General features: G+C 45.4%; 1 protein-coding gene across 1 annotated transcript in view; it reads left to right on the forward strand.

Moving 5' to 3' along the window:
* Window positions 1–24,036, forward strand: part of TMX3 (thioredoxin related transmembrane protein 3) — a 495,045-nt gene that overhangs the window by 255,296 nt on the left and 215,713 nt on the right. The window contains exons 8-9 of the mRNA XM_069620785.1: window positions 7,252–7,329; window positions 18,380–18,446. Coding sequence (XP_069476886.1) covers window positions 7,252–7,329; window positions 18,380–18,446 — 145 coding nt within the window. The remainder of the gene's footprint in view (window positions 1–7,251; window positions 7,330–18,379; window positions 18,447–24,036) is intronic.

Below are 24,036 nucleotides of genomic sequence, written 5' to 3' on the forward strand. Positions count from 1 at the left end.
CCTGATGGAGTAGAGAAGGCTGTTTTAATCTTGTCCTCTTTCCTTAAGGGGATCTGCCAATACCCCTTAGTGAGGTCTATCGTGGTCAGATATCGAGCAGCGCCGAGCCGTTCCAATAACTTGTCTATACGAGGCTTGGGGTAGGCCTGGTAGGTGGAAATCTCATTAAGTTTTCGATAGTCCATACAAAACCTGGTGGTTTCATCCGGTTTGGGCACCAGGACTATCGGGGAAGACCAGTGGCTTGTTGATTTTTCAATAACCCCCAGTTTTAGCATCTCTTCTATTTGTGCCTGTACCACCGCCCTTTTGGTTTCAGGAAGTCGATAGGGTCTTATCCTGACAAACTGGTTTGGTATGGTCTTGATCTGATATTCTACCAATGTTGTTCTGCCCGGGAAGAAGGAGAAAACTTCTCTGACAGGGTTAAGGACTTCCATGAGTTTGTTTTTTTCTTCTTCTGTTAGGTTGTGACCTCAACGAACAGTCTGAAGTGCAGAGAGTTCCGTTTCATTTTTCTGTAGCTCGTGATTTACCAGATGCACCGTTTTTGGATCTTTGTTTGACTCCTTCCAGGCCTTCAGGAGGTTAACGTGATAATTCTTGGTTGGTTCTTTTCTGTCTGGTTGCTCGATCAGGTAATTCACAGGGCCAAGTACTTTTAGTACGGTATAAGGACCCCTCCATTGAGCCAACATTTTATTGTATGACGTGGGTAACCGCACCAAATCCTTGTCTCCTTTTTGGAACATTCTTACTCTGGTATTACGGTTATAATATTTCTCTTGAGTTAACTAAGACCGGTTCAGATTCTCCCTGGCCAGTTCTCTTATTTTGGTTAGGTTATCCCGTAGATTGATAACATAGTCGGTGAGTTGGGTTTCTTCCTCTTGATCTTCCCACTCCCTGCGAACCACGTCCAACACGGTTCGAGGTTTGTGGCCGAACAACTGTTCAAAAGGGGAGAATCCTGTGGACGACTGCGGGCGGGTTGTCGCTTAACACCATCAGTACCCATGGCAGCGCTCTGTCCCAATTAGTGCCCATGGGTTTGGTTACTTTATTTAACATTTGTTTGATAGTCTTATTATATCGTTCTACCAGACCATCTGTCTGTGGGTGGTAGATAGTGGTACGTATATGTCTGATGTTCAGCTGTTGACACACTCGCCGCATCACCCCTGACATGAAGTTTCTTCCTTGGTCTGTAAGTATCTCGGCTGGTAATCCCACTCTACAAAAAAAAGGTACCAGCAGGTTACACACCTGCGTCGCACTGATTCCCTTCATTGGGAAGGCCTCTGGGTAACCTTTAGCGTAGTGTAAAATCACCAGTATGTATTGGTAGCCGTGGCTGTTAGGTTCTAAGGGTCCCACAATGTCCATCCCTATTCGGAAAAAGGGTTCCTTTATCAGGGGTAAGAGGCATAAAGGGGCTTTGGGAGGTAGTATTGGGTTGGTTTTCTGACAAACAACACATTCTTCACAGTACTTGGTCACATCCCTGAATACCCTTGGCCAATAGAACCTTTTTAACAGCGTCTCCTGTGTTTTTTCCCTTGCCAAATGTCCACCTGTTGTTGTATCGTGGGCGAGCTTCAAGACAGTGGTCCTGAACCCAAGGGGTACCAGTAATTGTTCTACCTCTGTGTTGCTATTATCCTTGGTTACCCGATATAACAGGCCTTTTGAGGACTTAAACCATGGGTAGCTTGTACCCTTCTCTGGATGACTAATGGCCTGGTAGTTTTCAGCGTAGGATTTGTGATCAGCTCCTCTCGGAAAGTAGGATGTCTGTCATCTGGTATCCAGTCTATGACCCCCATGTTTTTCTGTCCTTCGGACCACTTTACCTTCTCCCTTCTTACTTCACTTCTGCTTTTCTTGGGAGACCTTGGGATGGGTGGTCTTAGTTCCATACGAGACAAAGCGTCTGTCTGTAACCATTAAATTTCTTTTACACACGCCCGGAAGGATGTGAGATCGGTCCCCAGAAGAACCGGGGCTGGCAAACTAGGCATAACGGCAACCTTCATTTTGGACTCTACTCCTTTTACATCTATGGTGAATTCTTTAGAGGGGTATGCCTTAGTGTCTCCATGCACACATTTTATTGGGATTGGGACCTCCCACCCGATCTTCTCCCCACTTACTTCCGGTCTGATTGCAGTTTGTTCGGTTCTGCTGTTGAGAAGAGCTTGTCGAGTTGTTCCATCCACACGCACATCCAGGAAGTATGGCTCACGGCTCCTCCGATACTCTCTTCCTTGAAAAAACCCTATTTCCATTGGTTCAGCAGGCTTGTTTTTTTTTGACAGAACCTCGCTATATGGCCCCATTCGCCACAGTCAAAACATTGAGGCTGTCTGCTTATTGTAGGCCATGGCGGCAGGGGCTTGGAGTCTCCTTGTATCGGCCTTGGTTCTGCTGCTCCCGGTGTCTTCAAGGTGGTGTTTCGGGGAAAAGGGATCAGTCGGGGTTATTCGGACTGAACCGGCTTTTTGAAAAGGCTGAGGCAATGTTGATGGCTTCTGCCAGGGTTGGTCTGTGGTGTTTCCTCACCCATCTTTGCATCGTCGGTGGTAGAGCTTCTGTGAATTGCTCCAGTTTTATTTTATCCACCATGTCCTGATTACTGCTGCTGGAAGGTTTTAGCCATTTTTCAGTCAAATCTTGAATCCGATAATGCAACTGGCGGGGCGTTTCCCCAGGTTTTCATTTTGTCTCCCTGAGCCTGATCCGGTAGGCCTCATCATCCATGCCCATGCGCTCAAGGATGGACCGCTTGATTTCTGCATATTCAGTGTTCCCTGCTGGATTAGCCGCTTGATAAGCCCCTTGCATACTGCCGGTGAGCAAGGGGGCTATGAAGTGGCCCCACTTCTCAATGGGCCATTGGGCGTTGCGAGCGACCCTCTCGAAATTGGTGAAAAAATAGCACGGATCCTCACTCGTCTGGAACTTTTGCAAGAAGGTTTTCAGCCATGTTGCTCTTGGAGCCAGGCCACGCGCGAACCTTTCCTCCTGTGCCGGCAGAGTCTGTGTGCGAGTCCTGCTCCCGGCCATCTTCTTATGCAGAATGGATTTCCTTGGAATATGAATTTCATAATTGAAGGCTGCTGTGTTTCGGAGATTAATTGGAAAATGCTTGTGCGCAGACACCAGCCCCCTGCACGCAATCTGTGGTGCGGTACACTAAAACACTAAAATACTGTACCACGCAAAACAATGGGAATTCCCCCCCGCGCCAAAACATCCCCGCTCCTGCGCCAAATCGGTCGTGGCGAATCGGCCCGCGCCGAACTGGCCGCGCCTAATCGTCCTGCCAGAAATACGAATACCAGAGTATGTATAGCTTAATTTTCGCAATTAAGCAAAATGTCAATTATTTGTGTTTTTTTTTTCAAAACAAAACTACATAACCTTCAACACGGTTTGCCTTACTCTATGGACATATGTGAGGGCATTATTTCCATCATATGTAAACAATTGGTATGAAATTTCATAAACCTACATATATCACACATCCCTATCAGTGAATCTAAGAACATAAATTTGCTATTCTTTAAAGGGGGACACATTTTAATGTATTACGTTGTACTTTGAAAGCAAAGTCTTAATTTAAGTTGTACTTTCTGAAGATTTAGGTGGGTGCAGTGATAATTTTGGCAAAGCTATTGTTGGATATCAATTTAATGCTCTCTATGACTACTAGTTGTAATTTCAAAGAAGAGATGGTAGCATTGTTTGTATTGAGAGAGCAATTACTTTGGCAAATGAGCATACAGGTACGTGCCAAAACCTCCTGTACTTCATATTTCTGAGGGAAACTTGTGAGCTAAATTTCTTGGTACATTTACAATTTAATATTGCACAGCTCCTTCATCCAGTCAAAATGAGAAGGAAATGCTGCTATTTAATCTTCTAGAGGATGGTGAAGGCAAGTCCCTGAATGCTCACACCAGAGAGAATACAACCCGCTAGGGAAGAAAGGCCCAAGTCGATCTTGTAAGAATAACCCGTTTTAATCTCATACGCAGATGAGAGCAACAGCAAATAACTCCTCTGCTAAGAACTTTCTGCCGAGAAGCAGTACAAGTAGGATCTTATAAAGGAACACATCGTCATACATGATGCAATACATATAGTAAAATCCTGCACAGCTGGTTGTTGTGTGCCTATACATGCTCCATAACGGATGCCAGGCCATTGGTTCCAGCCCAATCCGTCCGTCTTCTGTCACGTGGATGCTGCTGTGATCATCATCTTCTCACATCGAAGGTCAAATTCATTATACTCCCACCATACGACTACTTTATCACTCATATTGTGCACTTGGCAGGCCTTATGACGGGCACAAATGTGGTTCTGGGGCACTCTAACCTTCACACACACATTTCACTCCCTCCCCTCCGCGCTATGTGTCCTCAAGTTCTCCACCCTCATTTTGAACTATTTTGTATGCCTCCCAGTACCTCGCAATACAAATCACATGATTGTCCCTTCACAGATGTGCCTTGTGAGTCCTCTTTGAACATTTCAGTACTTGTTACTTTGGGGTTGGTGGTCAAAGGGCACCTGGTGCCATGGAATTCTGGGGTCTTAGTTTTAGTCAGTAATACGGGCTATAACTCCTGGTCACCTGGGGATCGGCGGGGGTCATGCTTTGGCCAGTGTGAGATAACCTGCACACCAGGAGCCAGTCTGGTATGAAGGCCTTGTAGGGCACATTCTTCTCGAATATCTTTGCAACACTGTTAGAACAATGAATAGGCCCACATAGGTTTGTGTGTGGTGAAGAGTGAGCCCGAGAAGGTAAACTCAGTCCACGCTTAAATTTGCTTAACATGGATTAAAATTCAAAGTCCCTATTCCCACATTTCTTTTTGTAGTTACTAGTATTCTATCCTTTTTGTGGCATCTTTGTTTATTTTTTTATCTGTTTCATGATTTCTAAGTAGATAGTATATAGGTTCTTAACAGTTTGTGAATGTTATTTATCTCATGACTCTTTTGCTCTGTGGTTTCAATCTACTAATCCCTCAGCATCTCTTTCTGGGTTAAGCCTACAGGTTGTCAAGCTGCCAAAGGGACAGCTAAATAATATCATAGAGGGTCTGTTTTTAAAACCAAAGTGTGGCTGTTAGATTATCTTGTGTGTAGAACATTATCCCTTCAAAGCCGTAAGAAATACATACTACATACCATTGTTGTCATATTTTACTCTTGGGGACTTCTTGAAGCCTATATTAAAATAAATTACCTGTAGTATACATCTGCAGGGCAAGCTAATAATGAAATGCGTCAGTATCTTGTATCACCTGCTGCAACAGTTTGTCCTGCATTGAAAAGCAGTAGTGTCGGCTTCACATCCACAATGATGGGTCATGAGCTGGTAGTCACGTGTTTCTACCAATTTTTTTATTTTTTATTAGCCATGTGTCTTATTTAGAAAGAACTATGAAATCTAGCAGTATAACTCAACATAACATAACTTGAGTCACTTTTAGATACAATTGTGAAGATTAGCCACCTAGAAGAACTTTGAGAGTACCCAATGCACTAACCACCCCTCTCCTCCTCCCCTCCTACATACCTCCTTTGTATTATACATGGCCATTGGCTAGCCAAACTACAATCACACACCCAACATAACTAACACTTGCATACAACAACCAGAGACACTGGACCTTACTCCTACGGACACAGCAAGCCATTTCGCACAACTATAACCTTCAATACCAGCCAATTTAACACATAAAACACACAACCTACATAAGATATTCAGACAGAACAAACAACCCATGCATTGGACTTCACCCATATGGATACACAAGCCAGTGCGCTCAACCACAACCTTAAATACCAGTTAATTTACAGATAAAACACATAAACACACACCCAACATAACAGTCACTCACAACAAACATTGCAGGCATTGGGCCTCACCCTTACATGTACAACAAGCCAGTGCACACACTCAACCCTTCTGCAATGCAAAACCTGGTCCTGGACCTATCCTATCCCTCTACCCCCAGTAAACAACCCTGTCCTCTTTCTTGCAGAGCCACGGCCTGGGGACTTCCCCTGGGTTGTACTACTGAACGGTATAAATCAACATAACATTAGCAACTTGGTTTTAAATATAAAACCGTTTTACTATTTAAAAATGAAAATTTGTTTACATATAATTCATCACTTTCAAACAGTAAAACTTAAAGAAATTCAAACAACTGGTACAACTCGTTTAAATTTGGATACCTAACATTTCAAATATCTTTACTACCATCCTGTAAAAAGCCACAACTTTGTTATACTATTTCTAATCATTAACTCTGACCAAAGAATGTAATCTCTTTCACTGACGCCAAAATCTTTAAATTGGCCAACACATCTGTGCTTAACATGTCTCGTAATTTCACAAACCAGCACTGATTGTTTCGATACAGTAGATTTTTGCACAGTTGGCAGGTTCTAGAGCTCTCTATTAGCCATATTCTAGGTGCCATGCATTACAGGGTAGTCAGTATATTACACTTAAATCTTATATAAATACCCACAACTTTATAGCAATGGAAAAGTGAGATATATCTGGCTAATATTGTTATTTTCCTGTGAAAGTGACAGTAATCCTTATAAAGTGAGTATGTGCATATTTTTTGAAACGTCTCACACCAATCATTGTCAAAACGTTTTCTTTTAACCAAGATGGGATTTGAAATAAGTGCAGTAGGGTCTAAACGAAGTAAAGATAATAACTATCATATTTTATCCAAACTGGTTCAGTGATGATCTACCAATGCAGAACTTACTCAGCTCTTTATCTCAGGATAATTCATTGAATGCCATTAATTTGGATACTAGCAACACCCATCATTCCACTGCTTAGAGGCTGGAGCTAGTTTGCACAAAGCACTCTGAAAAGTGTGACCCTCGACTTTTGTTTTGAGAATAACATCTGCACATGTTTTTAGTAACATTTGTATCGTTATTTATTGAAATTTCAGAACTAGCGTTGGAAAATGTTTGTGTTGCTCCAATGGGAATGTAATATTTTGTAAGGTTTCACAAGAATGCATGTGTTGGAAAAAGACTAACTAGATTAGTAATGTTCATAAGTGCTATATGAATTCAACATTAATTTCTTTTTATTGTGATGAAAACATTTTCATCAATGGAATGTTACATTAGTAATGGTTATATGATGGATGTTAAGTGTTACAAATTATATTTCTGTTTATATATTGGCAGGAAAAATACATAGAAGTTGCTTCAGAACTTATTGTTTATACATACTTTTTTTCTGCATCAGAAGACGTGCTTCCAGAGGTAAATTGTCAATAATGGATACATTTGTCATTTAAATTGTCAGGATTTTGTATAAATTATCTTTCGAATATTTAGTGATCTGTTAGTGAAATAGATGTGCTTTTCAATTATTTACATGTTTGAATTCTAAAAATAAAATGCAGTACGGATGACTAGTTAAATGTTTCATTTACTGTCCACTCGTAGATGCTGTTTTTATATGGTTATAGGACAAGTTCTTGCTATTTTGATGCACAATTGTTATCCATGTACAAAGCTAGCAGTACAGTGAAGGCTGTGCTTGCCAACATTAAAAGCTGCAATCAAGTGGTGGAAGGGAAACCCTTCATTTTAATGTAGCTGAACTATTTTGTCAAAGCTGCCCATCTCTCCATACAGATCTTAGAAATGTTGGTAATGGTCCCCGAAAGTGGTAAGAGTTACATGCGTGCTTGCTAAAATTACGTGTACACATCCCTGAGCCAACAAAAATGGGAAAGGAGGTATAAAGTAACATCAAGAGGCTACTGAGGTCCGAGACACATGTTCTTTAACCATCAAAGTTCTTCCAAGCTTTTATCCCCGCGAAACATAGAAGTATAATGTGAGGAATATGCATCTCCACTTACACGTCCAGAAAACCTACCCTGCTGCTTAGTGTAAGCTCTTCCTAGAATCCATACCAAACTCACATGGGAGTGATGTGAGATTAGGATTAGGCTTTATAAGTAATCTTGGACAATACATTATTTATAAAAATGGACCGTGAACGTGTGGAAGAGCCCATGCAAATAAATGGCAGGGATAGTAATCTGTTCATGGATTAAAAACAGATGTGGTGAAATGCAGTGTAACGATGATATGGTTCCATGCAGATACGGGTTAATCTAAATATTTATAAAGGATCGCTGGTAACCATTAAGGAACATCGGAATACAGTATGTGCTTGGAGGTGGTGTTCTGTATCTTAATTATACATCTCTTACCATTTTTGTAAGGAGTGTTCTGAAGTTGTTTCAGTACCATTTACTTTCGCTGTGGTTGGCGCAACATTCCACCTAATGGGAAGCAAATTTATTGGTTCCCACCTTGCTGTCCTTACCAATTGCTGCAGAGCTGCTTGTAGCCAGGGATATGGGTGCCCTCTTGGCTATTGACATATGACATTAGAAGGATGCTAAATATTTTGCTGTGTTTATTCTGGATGGGGAAAGCAGTATAATCTTTAAGAAATTAGCTGTCTGCATTTAAGTAACATAGAATTCCAGGATTCGCCATTCTACCAGGAGAGCCTTTTCTTTTGTTTGTGGCGTGTCCCTGGTTCTTTCCAAGGATCTTCGACTGGTTTTCTTGTTCTTTAGCTGACCCTTTTTCAACTACAGGGCATGTTTCCCTAAAACCTTTGACATTTTATCTATAACTATTTCATAGAAGGCTAGGAAAAATCTCCTCTACCCAGGATCTTTCATTTGTTCATTTTGACCACAGGTTTATGTCCTCCACAGTAGTCCATTATTTGCACCCAATGAGGTATCTGCTTTCTATGATAACGGACAAGTTCTTACTTTCTATTGATGTGAATCTATCGGAATCCTGCATCACCTCTTGAGCTCTACAGATCCCTACATTAGCGAGTGCATTGCTCCAAAAACTTGTTTGGCCACCCTGGTTTGAGTACACCTGAAACAGAGTGCCAGGGAAAAGGATTAGATAGTGCTCTGGAGGGAGTAGAACCAGCGGAGATGGGGAGGAAACCAGAAAATACATTAAAGCTAAAGCACCCCAACTGTACCCTTCTCTTATTTCCTACTGGGCTGCTGCTCACTCTCACTGTCAACAATAAGAACCCTTACGAGTAAAAGCCCTCTGTCGCTGACTGATAGGGCGGTTCCACCAAATTCCCTCACTGCTGATATTCCCCCAGCAAATAGTCAAACCAGTTGGGTACTCTTGGGAAAGTACTCATACAAACCCTGTGCATTCTTATGCCTGTCTGTGTCATCTTACTAAAGTAATCTTTTCAAAGATCAGTGTTCCAAGACCTAGTAAGCTGATGGCATGGTCATCAAGTTCTAGTTTGTCTTCAGCTGTTAAACCACACAGAAAAAGACACTTCATGATAACCTTTAAGCACAACATTTAGGACTGTTTTTTGTGCTGCTTTTATTGATCCACGTCTCATGTACCAAAGTATTTATCCACATGTTATTGTCAGATATCCATACGTTCTCTCCACAGTAGTCTTTCCTGAAGTTATTTTTTTCAGATCTAGAATCCTCCTTGTGCTAAATACGCATTTGTGGTGCTAATCCTTACACACAGTTTGGCAGATCTGTGACTAGGCCCAGCAGCTCCCTTCATCTGACTCCCTAACTTTCTCCCACAGTGCCTTGGTACTGCAAACCTTTCTCTCTGCACTTCCTGCTTCAACTGATTCTGGAGCAAGTGTGTGAGGCCCCTTTAATAGAGAAGAGTTCAACATAGCCACCCTGAGTTTTCTTTCTCTTGGCACCAGTTCCGGCCACCCCGTTGACACCGGTGGAACCTCTGGCCAAGAAGAGGAAGAGGAAGAGGCATCCCACACCTCCATGCCACCCATCGCCTCTCTCCCCCCACACGGGCACATAAACAACGGGCACGGATGACGACAGCGGGATGGAGGACCAACCGTCGCCTCCGCCGAGGACCTCCCCACCAGACGAATTAGGATCCTTCCATGCAATGATCACCCAAGAGTTGGATCTTTTCCAGCTGACGCCGGAGGAAAAGGAGGAAGGTTTCTTATCTCAGCACCAGGAGGCGAAGGGGAAGACCATCCTTTCGGTCCCACTCATGAACAATGTTTGGGATGAAGGGCTGGCTCTGATGAAGAACCCATCAACAGCCCTAGCAAAGAGAGACCGGCTGGAGAAAAAGTACAGGGTGGTGGTCTCTGCACCATAGTGCTTACGGTCTCAACCGTCACCAGACTGGGTGGTCTCGGTGGCCACCAGGAAGAAGTCGAGTTTGGTGTCTTCAACTTCCACCCCTCTGGACAACAAGGGGAAGAAAGTGGATTCTATGGGTAGAAAGGATATCTACTCGGCGGCGATGACGGTCAAAGCTGCCAACACCCTTGCAATCGTAGCCAGATATGACCGGGAGCTGTGGTTTAAGCTGGCGCCTCTCCTGGATTTCCTTACTGATGACAAGCGGGTAGAGGCTTTGGCGATCCTTCAAGAAGGTGAGGTGACATCGGACCACACCATCACAGTGGCTCTGGACATTGCGGACACAGCTTTTCTGCCAGATGGGAAACAGCATCTGCCTTCGCAGCTGGCTCAAGGCCACCAACTTTAGGCAGGAGGTCCAGACAAGGGTTTTGGACATGCCCTTTGATGGTGCAACCTGTTAGGGAAGGCTGTGGATGAATCCCTTCTGGCTGTCTAAACAGACACAGAGGTGGCACATGCACTAGGCATGCTACAACAACGACAACCGTCCTTTCTTTTCTCAGGAGGGAAGTCTAGCTGGTCTTCGAAGGGTTATGGTGGGGTCTCCTCCTCTTCTGCCAGCCCTCCCACTCCTCAACCCGGGAAGCCAACAGAGTTTGCTCCATGGCCTTTGGGGGTGAACGCCGTCGTTGTTGGGGACCTCAAGGCGGCCCGTCTACCTACAAGCAAGATTGAACTGGCCAGGATGTTGGGCCCCCACCCGTGCACCCCGGTGGAGGGCCGGCCAGGAAACTTCGTCGGCATATGGGAGACCATCTCCACTGACCGTTGGGTGCTGGATGTTCTCGCCCACGAGCGCACACTAGAGTTCCAACAAAGGTGTCCTCAAATACCTCTGGTGGCCCTGCAGGAAAACCACATCCCTCAGCTGTTGCTGGAGGTTTGGGCCATGTTAAAGAAGGGGTGATGGAGATGGTTCCAAAGCTGCTCCGGGGCTCTGGAGTTTACTCAAGGTACTTCCTCATATGAAAGAAGACCGGGGATGGAGGCCCATTCTCAACCTACGATGACTGAACAAATATATAAAGTCCCAGAATTTCAGGATGGTCACGCTGCAGCATGTGCTCAGCCAGCTGGAGGAGAGAGACTTTGTCGTCGTTGGACCTACAGGACGCTTACTTCCACGTCCCCATCCACAAAGGACACCACAAGTTTGTGCTTCGTCCTACAAGGGAAGCATTACCAGTTTAAGGCTCTTCCTTTGGGACTAAATTCGGCGCCCAGAGTCTTTACCAAGTGCCTGGCGCCAGTGGCGGCCTGTTTACGACTACAAGGGATCCACGTGTACCCTTAGCTGGACGACTGGCTCATCCGAACCAGATAAAGGGAGGTCGCCGTCGACCACACTGCGTCCACCTGGTGACGAAACTGGGGCGCTCAGTGAATTATGCAGAGTCCTGCTTGACTCCATCGCTGGACACGCTGTTCCTGGGATCCAGACTCGACACAGTGGCCTACCTGGTGTCGGAGGAGAGAATATCGGCCATCCTAGGCAAAGTACAATGGCTGTTGACAATGAGGGCCACCACAGTGAGGACCAGCAAGTCTATATTCAGCATGATGTTGTCATGCATATGCATGATCCGGCTCTGCAGGATGCAGATGCGCCCTCTACAAGAGTTCCTCAATGCCCATTTGGTCCAGGTGTCCGGAGGCTTCCTGGACAAGATCGCGCTCGACCAAGAGGTCCATCGAGCGATAAGGTGGTGGGGTTTGTGCTCCAACATCGCTGGAGTCACGGACTTCCATAGCCCCCATACCAGGAGACGGTCATGACGGACGCTTCCATGGAAGGAAGGGGCGCCCACACCAGGCGGCTTCATGCTAGAGCCCTGTGGCTGCTGGAGGAGAAGACGTTACACATCAATGTCCTGGAGCTGCGGGCAGTGTTTTGGGGCTTCATGTCGTTTCTGCCTTGTCTCAAGGGCAAGGTGGTGAGGGTCTTCACGGACAATGCCACCACAATGTTTTACATCCAGAAGCAGGGGGCACCAGTTCCAACACTCTCCAAGGAGGCACTGGGCTGTCGCCCATGGGATATTCCTCATCCTGTTTACCTGGCAGGAGTAGAGAACACCTGCGCCAACTCTCTCAGCTGGGAGCTGCACTCTTGCCACTAGTGGGAACTTCGGCAGGATCAAGTGGACATCCTTTGCCTCAAATGGGGCAGTCGCCAGATCAACCGCAACAAACGCCAAGTGCCAAAGATTGGTCAGCAGATTCCTCCAGCCTGGGAGCATGGAGGACGCATTCTCATTGCCTTGGGAAGGCCTGTTTCTGTATGCGTTCCCTCCATTGCTTCTTAGAGTCATCAATCAACTCAGACGGTACCGATGCAGGATGATCCTCGTCGCACCAGTGTGGCTGAGGCAGATCTGGTACCCAGACCTTCTCCGTATATAGGTGTCCCCTTCAGTCAAGTTGCCAGTGGTCGTGGATCTGCTCGCCAGGGAAGGAGGCACAATCCTTCACCACGACCCGGGGCCACTGTACCTGAAGGTCTGGCTCCTGCAGAGTTAGAATTCCGTGGCTACGATCTTCTGGCGGACTGCTAAGAGGTTCTCGCCAAGGCCAGGGCATCATCTACTTTAAAATGCTACCAACACAAATGGAAGCGCTTTACTGTTTGGCGCCATTCACAGAAGATCAACCATCTGAGGGTCACGGCCCCTCGAGTATTGCCGTTATCTACTGTCATTGGCTAAATCGGGGCTAGCTCACGCCTCCATCAAGGTTCATCTGGCGGCTATCTCTCGCTACACCAGATCTACGGGATGGCCTTCTCTGTGGCCGCACCGTCTAGTTAATAAGTTCATCAAGGGACTGTTCCGTTCGAGCCCGCTGGTGAAGGCTCCAACCCTGGCATGGAACTCTGTGGTTCTGACTAGGCTCATGGGGGGGGCCCCATTTGAACCTATGCATTCAGCTCCGCTCAAGTTTCTGTCGTGGAAGACAGCGTTCCTCGTGGCCATCACCTCTGCAAGATGTGTAGGTGAGATCCCGGCCCTGTCATGCAAGCAGACTTACAAGACGACGACGGTGCTGCGGACGCACCCTTTCCTCATGCCCAATGTTCCGTCGGAATTTCATCTCAACAAGCCCTTTATGTTACCTGTTTTTTCTGATGCCTTTGTCGCCGGCTGAAAGGACTTTGCACACGGTTAGGGAGAATTCTTAGAAATGTGCCAATTCCTTCTACCTTAGAGACCCCCAACAACTTTGCTGGATTTTGAGGACTTTCATTTTTTTTTAACCTGGAGTGAGTGAGACCCTTTTTTTCACTCTATCATGTATTTTAATGTGATTTCTGAGCTTTGTGTTTCTTGTGGTTATGGAGCCTGACAAACTGCATAGACATCATAGTTTACATTGTGTCACACAGCACCTTTAGTGCAATAACACAAGAAAGACTCTTAGATTTCCCCAAGGTTTAAATATCTTCTTTGGGATAAACTACTGTTTCCCAGAGCTGTAAAGTGAAATTCACTTTACTTGCATTTGTAACTTTCTAGACCCAGCACAAACTATCTTACAATAGGATGCTCGTGAAACATTTTTATATTACCCTTTCCTCACTGAAAGGCGGGTGGCAGTGGTTTCGTTTTTACTACTGTGGTGTGCATTTACTGCAGGCTGCGTTCACAGCTGCATTAAAGCACCCAAGGGTGCCATTTTTGGCAAAATGGTCCTGGTCTTCTTTTTTAGCAATTTCTTTGTGGAAAGGTCCTTTTTGAGATTTACTATGCGCGCTAAACCAGGTTTGGTCCCTTTGTTCGTTTTGTCTTTGGCGGGATTCACGAGTGAAGCTCGCCTCTGGCTCCAGGGTATCTGTGGTAGGCAAGAAGTGAGGGAGGTGCCAGACACTCTCTGTGCTTAGTCTCCTAGGAGAACCAAATGCACTCTGTGATTGACCGGCTGACTGTCCGGCAACGACAGCCACCCTGCGGGGTGACTGACAGCTAGGCTGGAATGAAAGGGAGAGAACTGTATAAAAGGCGAGTCTTTTGGCTTGGAAGGCAGTGTCGACCACTGGCCAAAGGAACCGAAGAAGAACTTGAAGAGGATGCCTGCTGTAACTCCTGGACCATTGGTTTGCCCGGTGATGCCCTGTTGCTGTGCTGAAACACCAAGTTTGCATCGACAGAGAAGCCCCTGCAAGGACGACTTATCCCCTTGAGTTGGTGGGACTGTTAGGCAAAGTTTGCATGCAATACCCTCTGGGACCACTACACACAACTATGACTACAGGTGTAAGCAAAACCAACGTTTGGTATAAGTCTGTACCAAACAGTTTTTGGTAGTGAGCTGAGCAGCCAGGCTCATCTCAAGAGGGAATGTGAGCTTGTAAGGGTGTTACACAGAAGTCTACAATCACACGTATTCAGATAGACCCTTATACTCAAGGTTTCTTGGTAAAACACTTAATTTATTACAAGTCAGTTAGAAAACATTCACTAAAAGGAGGCAATCAATATCACACAAAATTATACTACAGTACTTCACACTATCAGGTTCTGAGGCATTTAAACACATTTGAAGGAGGAGCAAAATGGCATTCGGAGCATTTGAAGTAGGAGCAAAAAGGCATAAAATAATAAAACAAATATTTAAATTACTCTTAAACAGTGCAAATAGTTTGAGTTCATCAGAGAAGTTGACTCAATGCAATAGGTAGGCCAAAGTCAATAGGCTACAGTCTTGTATGGGCAAAAATGGTTCTGGTAGTTAAACGGAAAAGTCTTTGCCACGGTTCTCAGAAGTAGTTCATAGAAGAAAGGTTCATATGTCGGGTCACAAGCTGACTAGGCTTGCAAGTTGCCAAAGTTTCACGTACTTTAGCATTGAGAGGTAAGTCTTCTCGGTTAGGTTTTCACAGCACCTTATATTGAAGAAAAATATGCAGCTGAAGACTTCTTTTCCCAGCAGTTCCTGCAGATCTCGCTGTTCCCAAGCCTCGGTCGTGGGGACAAGAGGGAGGACATCTGGGTGGCTCCTATGCTGCACGGCTACTGGTCAAAAAGCTGGCAAACTGGCAAATCTTCGATTCCAGTAGCTGTCTTCAAGCACACAAACTGGTGTCCTTTTCCCTGGTTATTCTGTTTCCTGCAGCACTCTGAGGAAAATACAACTAGCTCCGAGAATGGTGTCCAGGTTGCTTACCAGTTGATTGGCCCCACCAACCCAAAGAGAGAAGTCATCCTTGAAGGGCTTCTCTGTCGAGATGAACTTGGCGATTTGGACCTGCAGCAGGGCTTCACCGGGCAAACCGATGGTCCAGGAGTTGCAGCAACCGTCCTCTTCCAGCATGTCTTCGGTTCTTTCATTCCAGTGGTCGACTCTGCCTTCCAAGCCAAGAGACTCGCCTTTTAAACAGTGTTCTCCCATTCATTCCAGTGCAGCCGGACAGTCAGCCAGCCAATCACGCCAGAGTGCATTTGGGTCTCCTAGGAGACTAAGCACAGGGAGTTTCAGGCACCTCCCTCACTTCCTGCCCACCCCAGACACTTGGGCGCCAAAGACGGTCTTCAGTCCTGAAGCCCGCCAAAGGCATAGGAACAAAGGGACCAAACCTGGTTTGAGGCGCAGAGACAAACTCTAGAAGGACCTTTCCAAAAAGAAATGGCGAAAAAAGAAGACCAGGACCTGTTTAAACAAAGGGGGCGCACCATCTTGAAAAACATGGCTCCCGCGATTTTTAGCTACCATTGTTCGCGGTCGGGAAAAATCATGGTAGTTTGTTGGAAAACCACTGCCGCCAGCTATTTATATAGGAAAGGGTAGTATTAAACTGTTACGTGAGTTTCTAGACATAGGGGATACTAGGTAACCCCTCCAGCACTCTAGTGGATGATAGTGTGTGCTGAGTCTAGGAATTTAAAAAGACTAGTAGTCAATTTAACTTTACATTCTCTGGGAAACAGTAGTTTATCCCAGACAAGGTATTTAAACCTTGGGACAGCCTAAAAGGCTTCCTTGTGTTACTGCACTGAGGGTGCTGTGTGATACACACGAAAAAATGATGCCTATGGAGTTGTCTAAAACTCCATATCAAAGAAAATAAACACAGAAAACAAACAGAATAAAAAAGTTCAAAGCCCCAAAGTTTAGCAAAAGAGCTGCGGGTCTCTAAAGTAGAGAGGAATTAGCACATTTTGAGAATTCTCCCTAACGGGGACCAATCAACTACATGGGACCAATCCACTCCAAAGTAAGCCACCTGGACATCCATCTCGGAACTGGTTGAATTTCCGCAGAGTTGCTGCTGGAAACCGTAGGGCCAGGGAGAGGAACACCAGTTTGTGTGTGTTGTTTTTAAGTTGTCCAAGAGCTCCAGGAAGATCCTCCGGACTCATGGGAAGCAGGACTGACCGAGCCTGAGCACCCTCAAAAGAGTGCGGGACCACTGAAGCTTGGAAAGTCCATTTCGACAGCCAGGAACCGCAGTGTTGCTATTTGCGGTAGACGCGAGGAGCTGAATCACTGAACAGCCACTGAAGGGGAAGTTTGCCGTTTGCAAGTTTTGACTGTCCCAGTGCAGTGCAGGAGTCCCCCCCAATGTCCTCCCTCTTGTCCCCACGACTGAGGCCCAGGAACAGGGAGATCGGCCAAGCAGTGCTGCGCAACCAGTTCGCTTGAAGGTGAGCCTGATGAGGAGGTAAGAGATGCTTAATATTGAGCATTGCCACCTCCCGTGGTTGTGCATGTGTGTACTGCTATGTATTCTTTATTCATGAGCATGTGAATCCATGCCAGACCCCATGCTGGAGAAGGAACAAGTTACTTACCTGTAACTGTTGTTCTCCAGCATGGGTCTGGCATGGATTCACATGCAAACCCTCCTGCCTGCCCTTCTGGGGCTCTTCTCCTGGCCTTACTGCCACTTTACCTGCTACCAAATCTGAAGATGGTTGCAAGAGGAGGGGCTTAGGTAGAGGGCCGTCATTGGCTGGGGGCAGTATGACCACAGCTCAGTGATTGGATTATAGGAGAAAGAAAGCTTAGAAACAAAACTGAATCCGTTTTCTTTTTTTTTTTCTTTTTTTTTTTTTACTGAGGATTCCCAGCCTGACGACGGGGAATATTCATGAGCATGTGAATCCATGCCAAACCCATGCTGGAGAAAAACAGTTAGAGGTAAGTTACTTTTTCCTTTTGTAGTCCTCAACCATGTGATGCGGCCGAGCTAGACAATGGGTAATCACCTGCAGTGGGAAGACTAACAGTTCTCACCACCACAGACATGAAGTGAAACATGAACAAGTTAAAGTTGCAACATGGAGAACACTCTTGCAGGCAAAAGTGGTACTGCAAACAGATACACTGGGACACATAGTCATTCCCATTACCTTGAAAGGAGGCACAGAGCCCGGGGAACAGAGCTGGGTCCCAGGCCTGGGGAGACCAGTTATATCCAATCTGGGGACAGAAATTCAGGGGTGGGTGGCAGGGGGCAAGGTCCAATGGTAATCCTGCAACCCTGCAACAATGTAATAGTTTCATGGGGAATGGGGCATGTCAGCCACCTGACATGTAAGGACCAATTAATTGTGATCTATAAGGGTAATCCATACTGTATACAACTCTGATCACACAACCAGAATGGTGGATAGGTTTTTTGGGTAAGGGCCCATGTTTTGACACCCTCTGCAACAAAAAGGAGTGACGCAGGTTTGGGAGCAGTGAGGTTTTGAATGGTCCTGTATGATCACTGTAGCTTTTTGTAATAAACGACAGTTTAACTTGCCCTTGGCTGAGTCTTCTGTTTGTTCTGAGGAAAGGGTTGTTGGGGCCCTTGGGAGCTGAATGGGCGAGCTCTTGGTAACCCCAAACCTCTGGCATACCAGACCTCACCAACCGTATACATTTAATGCATTGAATATGAGAGTGAAATTCTTGCAGTTTGAAACAGGACTGCAACAACGCACCTATGGCAGGAGGTGCTATATAAATACAATATAGTATAATGCAACATGTATGTTCTAATATATACAGATCTATTCTCTTTTTGAACACATATTTTGTCCTAAATATTGATGTTATCCTAAGGCAGCACTTAATTTGTTGAAATGTATTTTCAGTATGTGACACTTCAGGAAATCCCCGCTATACTGGTCTTTAAAGATTCAACCTACTTTGTTTATGATGGTAAGTTATGTTTAATTACTTGTTTTAAGGAACAAGCTTGCATAGAATGTTATGGGGAGCTATTTGTGTAGAGAGCACTTTCCTGTACATCACACGTGTTATCAAGATTGTTATTCAGCTCGATTTGTAGGGCCCAGATATACCAACCTGCTTGGTGTTTCTTCAGAACTACCCTGAGCCCCCAAGTGATACAATGTCTGAGCAGTGAATGCAAACTCTTTGGAAGGTAAAGGATGGTTAAAGGTTACAGTTTACTATTTAGAAATATGACTACATGAATATTCAATCAATATAGTTGGCCAGTGTAAATGAATTTCCAGTTTTACATGCAAGTACTTTTTTGTATGGATGGCAAAACATGATTACACGACCACACCGTTTCATAAGATATGTAGAGTACATGTGTATTTTTCTTGTGCCTTAACTGAGCTCTTTAAGCAATTAAATCCCCCAACTGCAATACAAATGTATTACCTTTGTTATGTGACTTGAATTTAAACTATCCTATAATGTCAATCAATCTTCATTTGAATACAGATTGTATCCACGATAAATACAAAACACAATTATCATTGCAAAACACAATATAAAATCAATAGATACATATAAATGTCAACAAAAACACATTTGAAACAATGTGTAAAACCATTAACTAAGAGTGCTCTATGCCCTTACTATGATGCTGGAAATGCATCGGAGGGACATGGCCTCCGTATCCTTGTCCTTTACTGCTTTTTATCGTGTGTTCTGTCGTGTTTTCCGCACAGGAGTTCATGTGGGACTCTCTCTCTCCTTTGGTTTGGTGAACGGACCCGTGGGATACCCTTATGGCACCCATGGGTAGGGGTACAACCCTGTGCCCCTAGTGTTTGTTTTTGGGCACCTGTGTGTGACCCACAGAGCAGGGTATGGGCTGGTGGCAGCTCCGTGTTGAATGACTGGTGCCCTGAGCGTCCTCCATTTTGGGATGCCCAGGCCCTGTCATTGGGATCGGTAGATTCCTAATGGAGACAAAATGGCCCCCATGGCCTCTTGCCTTCCATCAACTGTTACCCTGATCTTCCCGAAGTCCCGGGAAGCCCTGCCTCTGTCCCTTCCCCCTGACTGGCTGTTGGGTGGAAGTTCTGTATATGGTAGTGTAGAGAAGTGCCGACCAGACTGGCTGGAGCCTTCTCAACGACCGTATGTTGTGGGTGGGACCTGGGTGAATGGAGTGTGTGACGAATATACATTTTATGTTGTGGCTGTCTAGTATCTGGTGGTTGACACAATGGTTGAGACAGCCCAGCCCGAAACCGGTATGAATGCAGCTTGGAGTGTTGAATGCTCGGTACTTGTCCCAATAACCATAACTTGTTGTGAGTGTCTGGAGAGGAGTGAATGGCCTGAAATACCTCATGTGCCTGATTGGCTGCCTGCCTGCATGAATGCCCGTAGTCGTGATTGGATGCTTGAGTATGACCTAGCAGAATGAATGGGAGATCAACAGTATATCTGGGGACCTCTCACTGCTAGGAATCGTGTTCAGAAGCTGAAGTCCACTACAAAGAGTAACTGGAATGAAGCTTAACTTTGAGCCCTGCTGGACGGGAAGAAGTGCTGTTGCTCTCCTTCGCAATTGGAAAGCGGTGTGCTTCAAGAACTGACCCAGAGAGGACCTGGTAAGGCGCCCTCTTCCTGAGCTACGAGGGACCATCGTGAACAGCTGATCTTTGCCTAAGCTCCCTGGTAGACAGACCTGCGACAGGCTGCCAACCCGATACAGGGACTGCTGCGGAACTCCAAGAAGAAGCGCCCGGACTGTTGTCCGCCACTGTCGACGATCGCCGTCGCCGACTGGAGCTGCCGCGCTCCTGTTGCCTAAGAACTTAATTGATCCAAGGACGCTTTCGTCCGCAGCGTCGCGGCTGTATCCTGCTGGAGAAGGCCTGACCGACGCGCCGAGGAGCCTCCAGGTGGGTTTCCCGCCACCCAAAGACCACAGAGAAGCCAATGACTCGACGCCCTTGCTGGGCCACAGTTCTTCAACTCTTTGCGGTCCAGAACTATCTACACCGAGGTGCCCCGCACACCTCTTCCTTGCAGGACGTTTACACTTCCCCGTCAATGAGCACTGCTAGGAACGACGTGGCCACTTCACCGTCGTAGCTCAACCTGTTCTCCGTCGGACGTTTGACGACCCGTGACTCCTGCCTGAAAGGGAGGACACTCAAGAAGGGTTGTCGATTTCCCCGACGCGGAATGCTACAACACCAAGGTACTTAGGGGTTGCAGAACTATTGGGAAGTCTAAGGGTGAACAATATATGGATTGGGCTTGTATCTTTCTTCTACAGGTTGCCCAGGTTGGGGGAGGGGGGATCTCCACACAGAGCTGTGTTTAACGGTAGTTACCAGAATTCTGCCTATTGCTCAACCATCTTGCTTTCCTTCCTCTCTCCACTGCTGGTTTCCTCTTTATTTTGATCTGTGTCTCATTCTGACCGTATGCACTTGAATAAGATCTAATTTGTTGGTGGTACCACTTTAGAATTGTACATATTTACCATTGTTGATTTTCGGAGTACAAAGTGAGTTATCGTGATTGTGTATATGACCTTAAATATTAATTATATAAAGACTGTGTTTTAACCGATACGGTGTGTGGACATTCCTTTGTGGGTGCTCGGGGACTACACTGTACTTAAGAACCAGCTCGCATCACCTCCTGAGAAGCTAGGCCTTGATTGCTCGACTACGTCTACCACTACTGGATAATCTTGGCAGGGGTCTCTGTGTCTCTCCTCTACCATATAGAGAGCGGAAGTGCAGACCCCCCCTCCGGTCTTGACACTTACTATTTAGGTTCACATTGTTCCATCTCCTTACATGACGATTTGCTGCTTAGGTCCCCAGAAGGGCTAGAGAGTGAGCTTACTCTAATTGGCTATGCAAGTAATGTAAAGTAGGACAGACTATACATCACTAGTGCTTTGCTGGATGTGACTATGCCATAAATTGCAGGCCTGTAGCACGTTCGGTCCATGGCACATAAAACGGAAATCAGAGTTTTTGTCCTCAGGAAATCATATAAACAACGAGAGAAGAGGCAATGCTCCTAGGTCTTCAGTGACCTACATTGGCACACAGGTGACTCCATAATATCCATTGTTTATTGTAGCTGGCCCTTAAATGGGCCAGTCAGAGAATGTTACATTTCACCTGTGTAACTGACATGGTTTGATATGTAAAAGAAGATATATCCTAGATTATCTGCTGGACCCTTGACCAGTGCAAACAGCAAACAATGCTTAACTGCACTAGTGCTTGATAAAATGGCATTCCTTTTTATGTGTTTGGCTGCCAATAGACTTTACTAACCTTTTGAATCGTATGGAATGCTTTCAGTGCATTCAACGCATGTGCTTAAGCCCAAAGACAGTGAGTGCTTCCTGACATAATGTAGACATCGTACCTGGTCAAACAAAGATTTCTTCCTCTAACCATTATGCAAGGGCATAGTGGGCTCTGCATACATATTCCAAATATTCATCCAGAAAAGTAAAGGCTGCACCACTAACTGATCGGTAAGATAGTTTAGACCAGGTTCTAAATGGGCAATATAAGTGGCGGTTGTATAAGTGATCGCAAACAATTTGAAAAGAAAATAATTTTGTGACGTCTGAGGAGTTTATTAAAAAAAAAAGCTTTTGTCGCATAGATTGCCAGTAAGTGATTTACCAAAGGACAGTACCTATTTCTAGCAAACCGAAAAAAATGGCCCATATGCTCTTGTCATCTTAGCAACTTGTTTGGAAAGATATGTATTTATTAAATTTTTTATAATGCGCCACTTGCCCGTAGGCCTCGGGCACACAGAGAACAAAGATGAGACAAACAACGAAAAAGTAACTGGGGGTGTCGAGAGGAAAAAGGGAACCGGCTGAAAGAAGGTGGCACTTGGTAAGTTTCTTAAATTCCTTGAGGGAATTTGCCAGTCTCGGGTCCAGTGGAAAATTATTCCAGGCTGAAGAGGCTTGGACGTCAAAGATGGTTCCGCCAAATCTGATGAGCTTGTACCTAAATTGCACAAGCTTTTGCGGGTCTTGAAACCGTAAATTCCAGCTCATGTGAATGGTTGTGAGGCTGTCTGCCAGATATTGAGGCTCCTCTTATTCCATCACTTATAGGTCAAGGAGAGAGGTTTGTGCGTAACACAATATTTTATGGGCAACCGATGAAGCTCCCTCCTGGCCTCGAACAGCACCATTTTGTGTGACTTGAAGTGCCTTGATGTTAAGTGCTGAACAACACACTGTTGCAATAGTCCAGGCGTGAATTAACCAGGGCGGTGGCCTGCAGAGGTCTATTGCTGAAAGATATGTATGGGCGAATGTAGTTAAAGAGCTTGGTAATGTAACTGCAGGTAGCCGAGATGCACGCAACCTGTGGCTTCATGGTGAGCGCAGCATCTAGAATAATGGCCAATGTCGTGACAATCCCGGCTACTACGATTTTGCTGCCTGAGATGATGAAGCTCTCATAGTTGGTGTGACCCTTTTTGAGTCTTTGTCCTGAGGCAAGGATCAGCAACACCATTGTCTCTGTATTCAGAGCCAGAGAATTGGTTGCCATCCATGCCTGGATGGACTTATAGATTGAATTAATCGCAAAAGTGTTCGGAGTGTAACTGCCTGACAGTTCAAAAATGACCTGAGTGTCATCAGCGTAGTTGGTATACTGAACACTCAGGTCATCCAATTGGGCAAGAAGGGGCCTAACGTAAATGTTAAACAGTGTGGAGAAAATACAGGACCCCTGAGGGAACCCACAGGTGATGGTTTCTTGTATGGAGTTGTCTTGATAGGATGCCAACCTTGCATTCCTGGGACCCAAGAAGGATGATATCCAGAGTGTGGCTGTGCAGATACAGTGAGCCCAATCCTCAACCCTGGCCACCAACAATGAGTAGTCGACTAGGTCAAAGGCTGCAGAGTGATCTAATAGTATGACAATGGCTGGTTGACCTGTATCCACAATGCTGGCAAGATTGGATTTTATGTCCAACATGGCAGTCACCGTGCCATGCCTGACTCTAAAGACTGATTGCAGTGGGCTAAGGATGTTGTTAGTTTCCATGAATTCTTGAAGTTGGATATGTGCAACACGATTCAGAATCTTCAGCAAAAAGGGAACATTTGTTATTGGATGTAATGTATGGCTATGGTGGGATCCAAGTTGCTTTTCTTCAATAATGGAATGATCCATGCTTCCTTGAGCAGACGGGAGACATTGCCTCCCGTAAAGGAAAGGTTAATAAGCTTGGTTACCCAAAGGTCCAGAATGTCCATACAGTCCTTAAATATGCTGGAGGGGCAGCTGTCACCAAAACAGGATGTGGGCTTCATTCCCACCATGATCTTGTGGATTTGAGCTTCGATGCAGTGTTTATAGTGAAATTTGACAGGTGATTGTTTATTTTGAGTGCCTGGGGGATTGGACAGGGAAGGCGAGCCATTCTGGTGTTAGGGAGCAGGCTTTGTTGGGCCAAAATGAATTGTTGATGCCCAGAGATTTTAAGGTTGCATTCATCATTGATCATTTGACACCAT

The sequence above is a fragment of the Ambystoma mexicanum genome, chromosome 5q, assembly GCF_040938575.1.
Source record: "Ambystoma mexicanum isolate Mex_15411 chromosome 5q, UKY_AmexF1_1, whole genome shotgun sequence".
Taxonomy (NCBI): domain Eukaryota; kingdom Metazoa; phylum Chordata; class Amphibia; order Caudata; family Ambystomatidae; genus Ambystoma; species Ambystoma mexicanum.